General features: G+C 43.6%; 1 protein-coding gene across 1 annotated transcript; it reads right to left on the bottom strand.

Annotated features, from left to right (window-relative positions):
• rp9 (RP9 pre-mRNA splicing factor) lies at nt 1-8,911 on the bottom strand. Its single transcript, XM_086194033.1, has 6 exons — nt 8,596-8,911; nt 8,373-8,403; nt 8,141-8,270; nt 4,337-4,428; nt 3,844-3,905; nt 1-1,483 (listed from the first exon to the last, which is right to left on the bottom strand). Exons 1-6 carry the CDS (start codon nt 8,739-8,741, stop codon nt 1,273-1,275), a joined length of 672 nt encoding a protein of 223 aa, XP_086050159.1. The 5' UTR covers nt 8,742-8,911; the 3' UTR covers nt 1-1,272.
• Nucleotides 8,912-8,949: the final 38 nt, after the last annotated feature.

Genomic DNA, 8,949 nt, shown 5'->3' with positions numbered 1-8,949 from the left:
AAAATGATAACATCTTTTATTTTTACAACCAAGAGTTGGATAAACATGAGAAAGAGTCGTCTTTATTCTCAGAATAAGGGAACACATTCACATACATTCTTTTCCCGACTGTGTGGCTTTTTCAGAGCAAATAAGCATATTCCAACCTCAAGTCATTCCAAATATTTTCGTGGAGTCACAAGCATTTAAATGTTCTGGCTTGTGTACTGTACTGTGGCTTTTTCTCCCCCCACCTCCGCATCAACACACTCTACAATCAAAGTATTTAATAGCAGAAAATGGCAGGGATGTGGAATAAACTCTGGAAAATAATCTCAGATGACAATGTATTAGCAGACATGCTCTGGTATTGGACATTGTAAGAGAACCGCATCTCTTTTCTTATCACCTACATGCATCAAGGCACACATACACGAGGTTGCAAAGGGGTGTAAAGTTTCCAGGAAGTTTCTCGAAATGTTCCTTGGGAAGTAAAGCTTGGAAACTTTGGGATTTTTTTTTCTTCCCTTTTTTAAATCTTTTTTTTTTTTTTTGCAAAAGAGGTTAAAAATTTCCATGGGAATTAAACAGGAATAAACTGGATATTTGGGGGTAATTTTGCTAACTGTATTTAACCGTGCACTGTGCATTCTTCCATCACGTGCACAGATAATTAACAGCTTGCACGCTACTGCAGAGCTTTTGAGGCCACAGGATTGTATTTGACCCCGAAGACAACATCTAGTCCAATACACTGTGATGCCATTACATCTGATATTTGCACAATTTCCCAAATACTACTTAAAAATGTCTTCCTTTAGCTATCCTGATGTCTGCTAGCTAGTTTTCTCTTTAACAGGGTGGTTGAAGGGTGTTCAAGTCCTACTCATAAACAGGTGGAGTCAAATATGTTATTTTAAAAGTGTGTAACACAAATGTTTGCATGCATATCTGCTTATGAGATAACAAAATTTCTATATTTATGTGGAATATGAAAAAGGATAAATGACTCCAAAATTTTCTGATTCCCATGGAAAGTTTGCACCTTTGGAAGATGATCCTGGAACTTTGTAACCCTACATACACAGCCTTACTGGTGCAGCTCTTCCACAGAACCTGCATTATCTAACCGGTGATGCAAGTACAGGTCTTGCGCCCCGAGCGACTGGAGCAGCTGGGAGAGGTGCTGCACAGTTTCAACCTGCGGAGGATAGGCTGCAGCTCTGCAGCACATCTACCTTGGCTGCCCCGCTTCAGTCTCGCTTCACGTGCATCAACGTGAGCTACAAACACTCAATCAGAGTCGGAGCAGTCACTCGTTTTGGAGGATTTGTGCTTTCGCTTCCTCTTCCTCTTCTTCTTGTCTTTCTTCCTCTTGTCCTTCTTCTTTTTCCTCTTCTTGCTGTGGTGGTGGTCAGAGGATGAGGAGGAGGAGGAGGAGCTGTCTGAGTCAGAGGAGGACGAGGAGGTGGTGTCCTGGAGCAGTTGCTGCAGCTGCTGGATCCTTTAGGCAGGAAGGAGAGGAGGTGGCGTTAGAGTGGAGCACAGGCAGAACACAACTGATGAAGAGTCCATGCAGAAGACGATGCCTTTTGTCCTCGCAGTGACATTTCCAGACTGTGGAGCTCGCCAAATGCCTGCTCATGCTACACGTGTGCCAAAAGTGCCCAAAGCAGCTGTGGAGGATGTTGGGAACACACTAGGACACGCCTGGATAATTGGGGCATCCTGTCACTTAAACACCACCTCAAGCTCAAATGACTCCCTGAAATGTTATTGGTGCTTAAGTGCTAACATGCCAGGAACAACCAATGGTTGCCATTCATTCAGTGTGATGTCATCATTCACTCATGCAGATCCACAACAGATTTGACCTAGCAGGAGACGGGGCAAGACACTCTACAGACTCCTACATATGTCGCCTCGACGCGGCGGACTGAGCAGGGATGTGAGCGACTCACAGGCAATTATTTACCTCTGACTTGTTGGGCTTGAAATGTACAGTGGCCTACATGTTCCACAGGCACGTTAATCGATCAAAGCCCCAAAGTAAACAAAGCTTTGCTGCCTCTATTTTAGAGGCAACATCCCTGTAGTGAGAGTGACTTTGCAGGCATGTGCCTCAAACATTTCTTAATAGGCTACTTCCACATATCGTCACCTACTTCAAATAACTGCCAAAGTCTTTTTTTTTTTTTTTTGCTTAAATCAACTCCTTATCATGTTTTGTCTCCATTTTTTTCCCCCTGAAAAACTTGGAAAAAATGTCTCAGGGGATCATTTTCAGAAGGCGACGATACGGAAAGTTAACGTTGTGAATGTGACACACTTCTGGATCGGAGCGTCAGCGCTTCGCAGGATAAGGAGCGAGACATTACACTGCTCATTAAAGCATAAAGCACTTTTCAGAAAGGAGGGAAACTGAGATCTTTGCATCACTGGAAAAGCCCTTCAGAAACCAAAGTGGGGCACATGGAGTGTGTGTTCAGAAATGTACTATAATTCCTGAAACTGTTAAATATTCAGCCATCTTCTGATGTCTCGGAGGAAAGGCTGACGTGCTCTTGTCAAGTATCCATCAGCGCTCGTTAGAGAGGAGTTGATCTCACGGGGAATCACGATCACGCGTGGGATGTCACATCAAGCTGAACTCCTCTGGTTCTTAACCCACAGGTTCAGCCCTCAGCCTTGCTTTCCTGAGTTGAACTTTCAAGTCGAAGATGCAGATAATTCTAATGACAAGTTCCTTATCAAATGTTTTCATCAATTGGCACTACAAGAAACCAGGCGTCTATGACGAATGCATAACCTGAGACTCACTACAGTGTTTGGAAAGCAAAGATGACCAGGAGAACTCCTACTCTTTCTGCTCCCATTCAAAGAAGAGGCCAAAATGAATGTGGCACAGACACGCAACTCAGACTTCAAAAGCGCCACCGGCCTTTGAATAACCTTTTTGTAATGCAAGCAAAAACACATACAAATTTGCATGTGGTGCTGCTTTTCATGCACACACACACGCGCACGCCCACACACACACACACACACACACCCCCCTCGACAGAGTCGCCTCGTGAGCAAACCTCAAATTCAAACATCCCGGTGTCGCACACAATCTGTTAAACACGGGCACAGACAGAATTTCCAATTCATATGAGATGGTCCCAGTCTTGTGAGAGGAAAGTCTCAGGTGTTTGATCCAACAGCATGATCACTCAGGGACCCGCGAGACCGCCGGAGTGCCCGCTGGCTGCCAGCAACGCTGCTGGAGGTGTTATTATTGACAGATTCATATCAAGCAACACCGTTACACAAGTTAACAGGTGTGCAATTCCCTCTGATTTACATAAAATATATGAATTATCAGGTCAGTACAGTGGTGCTAGCAGACCATGTGTCAAAGCCTTGCAGTGCAGAAAAAAATAAAACCACTGCTGCGCCTGGGTGTCATGTTTCCATGACAACAATATATCAAATGATACATCAGCATTCCCCTTTCGTTTTTCTTCATCTATTTGTTGCTTTCATTATTTGTTTAATATTGTTTTGATGCTTGCCTGCAGACAGAACTTAATAAAGGCGGGGGCTCGTCGCATCCTTCCACGTAAGTGATGGTGATGACATCAGTTCCTTTCTGAAAAGTTTGACATTTTCAACTGAAACAACTCAGAGAGGCAGCACCAAAAAAAAAAAGAAAAAGATAAATAAAAGGTGGTGCACTGAAGAAAAACTTGCTGGAGGTGGCCACGTGCAGCTGCGTATCCCTCCGCCACACACACACAGGGACTAGCAATCTTTAATGTCAAAATATTTTCAGTTTGTTGTGAAACTACGGCCACATGTCAACTAAAAGCGCACATGTACCTGGTCTCTTTTTCATTCCTCTTGTTTTCCCGGATTAGGTCATACATCGGGTCTTCGTGAGCCTAAAAGGATGGAAGGAAATCTGTCACTATGAACGATGAACAGAGAAATCACATCTATTAACTCTAATTGTTGCCACTTTTCACGTCAGATCCAGGAAACTACAGCAACTCAAGGCGTCTCAGCCATTGTACTGCTCTGAGGAGTTTTCACGTCAGCATTTTTCTGACCTTCCTGTAACAATGCTGAATAGGAAAATATGATACAGTTGCATTTATGGTAATCATTGCAGAGGCAGTGAGCTCCTGCAGCAGGTATTGTTCCATTACAACCCAATGAATCAGACTGTGTGAGTAAGTCTGCTGCCCATATGCTGCTCCGGCTCAACTAAATGTGGCCCAGCTCCTGGACGTCAGACACCCCAACCTACATTCTCTGACTGGAGAACATTTAATTCACATCTTTTCTGAATAATTAGAGCAGATACACTCACCACGCGGAACTGCTCCAGTTTCTGGTTCCCTTTGATGAAGAAAGGACACTCCCTGTCTCCTGTACGGTGGCCGTAACGTTTGCATCTCCAGCCTGCAACACAGCAACAATCATCAGCGTTCAGGCTTGGAGAAGCTGGACAGGTAAATGACGACATCGACCAAATATGGACACAAAGGTGAAAAATAAAATAACTGTCATCCATCATACAAAAATCAGCCACTTCAACTGCAAACTTGAGTAAAACAAATACAAAAAAAAGCTGGTCACCAGGTGAATGAAGTTCTATACTGACTGAAAATCTAAAAGTAACAACACTAAGTGCCGCTGCCGAGAGCCACTTGCTCTATATGTTAGAAGTTCTTGTTGAAAAATCCTCTCATCATTGATGCTTTAAAACGTTTCAATGAAGTTCTGCGGTGACAACTGTGTTTTTCTAAAAGTTGACAGAATTTTACTGCTAACGGTTGGTCTCTTTAATACTCAGTGGTTTCAGCCATGAAAAAAATATGTCAGTCCTTTCCTGAAATAAGTGCAGGAAAGCTGCATGGTTTGGAAGAAACATACGATTATGATTATGTAGCATTTGCAGTACTATTTGTGCTATTTGAGTGAATACGCATTGAAATAATATTATTCTCATTTGCATTTAAAGAGCCCGTGAAATAATAATGGTGTGTTTTTTGTAGGGTTCTGGATCGAAGGCTTTCTCCAAAGTTTGTAGGAAAGGACACAGGGGGAGAGCATCACTGCAGCACCGCTATATTTGACTGAACTTGATTCTGACACGTCATCATCATCGGACCTTCATGCGGTTTGAAAATTGCAGCGTGTTGCGCTGTGACTTCCATTTCGTTTCGATACATGAGCCGCAGTAGCATCCTAAAGGCTCACCTGGTTGTGTTTGATAAGATCATGTGATTCAAAAAGACCAAGAGCAGCAACAAACAGCTGCCGTTATGGACCGACCTCCACTAAATCATTAGCCATTACCCACATTGTCTCACAGTCGTGAAGAACTGACATTTGACTCCGTGTGTCCAGCATGAATAAGCACTTGACAACTCCTAAAAGTCAATATATACAAATTCATGCCCATATCATTCACTGGGAAGTGCGGCCATTCCCTTCAACAGGATGACATCTTCAAATATTTCTCTGTCTGGGGATTAAGCAGAGCCAGTCATGCTCAGATTCTGCAGAACAAATGCCAACTTGTGATGTGTACACTCCCCGAGTCCCAGGCTGTTCACCGAGCATGAGAATGAGTGGGACGATGGAATGAACGGACACGCTGAGTAGAATGACGGTCTTTGTTTGGAGCAGAAGGACAGGAGGTAACATCCACTTCGCATTTGATAATCTTAAGGCTGTCATGTTTGTCAGAAAAACAATGGACGTGGTGGTGCTGGTTAAGTTGTCCTGGTGAATCACCGACCAAGCGCCGCTGCTCTCCCGTGGTTGACTACTACACACACACCTTGAACCTCAAGAGTTGCTCGTTACAAACCCAGTCAGAGACTATTTGTACACAGGGCGACTCCGGCGCCTCCTTGCTCTTATTGTTTATTTTCTTCGGGTAGTTTTCACACCTCCAAGTCTGGACAAAGGCTCACATTTTTTGTTCCATTTGACAGACATTTGATTCAGATCATTTTGGCTCGCACCGCAACTCTGCAACCAAATGCCAGCGTCCTGTTGTCCACATGTCCGTGTGACTGCTTTGTAGATTGCCATGTGTTAAGCCTGGTTCATGCTTCTGCATCGCGGCAACACCGTACCTACGCCGTCGACGCAGACCCCTACGCCGTAGCCTGACATGCACCTCCAAAAAAATCCTGACTACGCGTCGCATTGACGCGTCGTGACGTGAACGTCAAGGACTGTGATTGGTCCGCTCAGAACGGCATTTCCAGTACAGCACAACAACACTGCCATTTTTTAAGTTTCTGTGGTGAGAGCTACACGCAGAAATGGACCAAGCCAAAGAAAGGGTTATTGAGGAGGTCCGCATTACAAAGACACAGCCACACACCCCCTGGCGGCTTGGCGGTGAATTGCAGAGCAACGCGTTCCCTCGACCCAGAACTTCGAACGCTCAATGACGGCGTGGTGTCGCGACGCAGAAGCATAAACCAGGCTTCAAATTTTGGCTTTGAGAAAAGTCAATACAGATGTTTTTTGACTGATTAAAACCATTTTTTCTCCGCGTCTCTCCATGTGCTGCTGTGGCTGATCTCGTCTTCCCCTCCACTTCTTTTACTTATTCTATATTTTACCGGCTGTATGTCGCCCTCCTCAAATCCCTGTCATTTCTAACAAGATCTAAAAGAACTATTTTTGCAGCTGCTTTTACGGCTCGCAACTAAATGAATCGTCTGAAGCTTCTTTCCAAACAAAGTGGGAGTTCAAATGCGCTTCATCTATATTTTAATGTGCTGATTCAGTTTTCTTCACAGGGATTAAATATGTTTGTAAGTATCATAACTGATGTCACAAGGGGAACAAATCCAACTTTGGCTGCTTTAATTTACTTGAGTGTAAGTTCTCAATACAAGGTGTGAAAATTTTGTGTAACTGTACCTCATAGTTACTTCAAGCCTTGAATTCCAAATGTTTTAAGACAGTTTTCTGACACTTGAACGGCCCTTTAAAAATACCCGCGAAGCTCGTCTGCGCTCATATCGGCACATTTGTTGCCGGATGTGAAAATGTCACCGAAAATTACCGCGGCGAAGACGGCGGCTGAAGTCGTTTCAACGCGGTGTCGTCAAATAGTTTGTCCAGCACTCTTGTTTTGTTCAGGACTCGCAGTTTGGGACGCACTCCAACCTAAACAATCATTGCACTGACTAAGTTCAAATCAAAGTGCGGTTTTCCACAGGATACACTGACATTTTCCACCGATCGTTCATCTCTTGACTCAGCGGCCCGCAGCGGCAGACCATGATTTACTGATTGTTACGGTTAAGTATTGCTAAAGATGAAATGTTTTTAATAAGTAATGAAAAAAAGAAAAAAAAAAAAGGTTGGAGTTGAGTTCAAGCTCTTGAAATAATAGCTGGGAACAAAGCTGATGCATGAATACTGTCACAGTCAGCTTACCAGAGTGGTGGTTTGGTGGAGAGAACATCTGAGCGTTTTACCAGCAACACCACTTCTTGCATTATCTTCAAAAACATAGGACGTTGTTCAGACGTTCATTTATTTCTTTTAAATATGCTAACTGATGCGACATAATTTCTAGGGTCTTTCTCACCCTGCTCGAGGGTGGAAGGACAGAGGATGCTGCCCTGTGTGTGTGCAGGCTGTAAATCTCCTTCAGGCAAATTCTGCTTTGGGAATTTGGGCTTTACAGATAAAATGTGATTTGACTGAAATGACATCACATTTGTTGTGGTTGTAATTTGTTATTGAATTCACTAAAAAAACTGTCACGGTACTGAGCAAATGTTTTCTTTGGTAGTCTTTATACGGGTTTAAGATCGAATATTTGAGCTGAGAAGACTGCATATTTCAGAATGATCATTTATTGAGTCCATTCCTCTCGGCAACCGAGCAGGCAGATTCATGATGCCATTTGTATATTGTATTAGAACACTGTACACAATAATTGCAGTATCATCTTTTCACCATATCATGCAACGCTACTCCTCTCATGAGTATTAGTACTGACCCCGAATCCCCCGTGTACTGTGTAGGACTAATGTGGTTAATGTTTGCTCATTAGTGGGACGTCAATCACTCTCAGCGTAAACCAGGTTCGTATTACTGAAGAATTAATATTTAGTGGAAATGTACTCACACTGCATCACCTTCACCTCCTTCCCCAGGGGCATCCACAGCCCCCTGGTGGGGGCCTGTGCCAAGAACCTCCTGGCCTCTTCGTTTCCTGGCTCTGCAGGAATGCAGTCCTCTGGTTTTTCTTCATGCTCCTGCAATACAGACTCTCACTCTCAAGAGTCGTTTGATAAAAGCTACAGACTCACAAATTTACAGTTAAGAGATGCAAATGTGTGACGTGTGAGGAACGTTACCTTTATGAGTCCCGGTGGGGGTTTCTCGTAGCTGAACAAGGAATCAGGGAACAAGGAGATGCGGATTAATTTTAGCTGCATCGCCCTTAAAATTAGCAAACTAAGCACCAGTTTAAAGTTACCGGGGTAAAATTAGCAGGGTTTTGGTAGGTTTAACTGCTTAATAATGTCCAGTTCTGTTCACAGAGGAATCAAAGTCTCCATGCACTAACAAAATACTCACAACGTCTCGACATGTTTCAATTTTTGTACTTCTTGGCTGAGTTTTTTCGACTGGGTCTTAATTTTCTCCAAATCCTGTTTCGACGACTTGTGTCTCTTGTGCTCTCGTCTGTCGTCCTTCTCTCTCGTTCGCTTCCTGTCGGACATTTTCCTGGTGTCGACAAACTCAAGAAATCATTAATGTCATCAATAACGATACATTCGAGGGGAAATTAGGGGATTACATAGAGAAACAGCAAGCACCATGTTAGCTTGCCGCTACTAACTAGCAAACATTGCTCTAGTGCTGCTGTACTTCCTGTTACCCCGTTGGTAAATTACAGGTCCAGCGCCACCTGCAGGACACATGCAGTAA

Source organism: Aulostomus chinensis, chromosome 22 (genome assembly GCF_037954235.1).
Source record: "Aulostomus chinensis isolate RoL2024-O1b breed Wild chromosome 22, RoL_Achi_v1.0, whole genome shotgun sequence".
NCBI lineage: Eukaryota > Metazoa > Chordata > Actinopteri > Syngnathiformes > Aulostomidae > Aulostomus > Aulostomus chinensis.
This window is presented reverse-complemented; position numbering and strand designations above follow the sequence as displayed.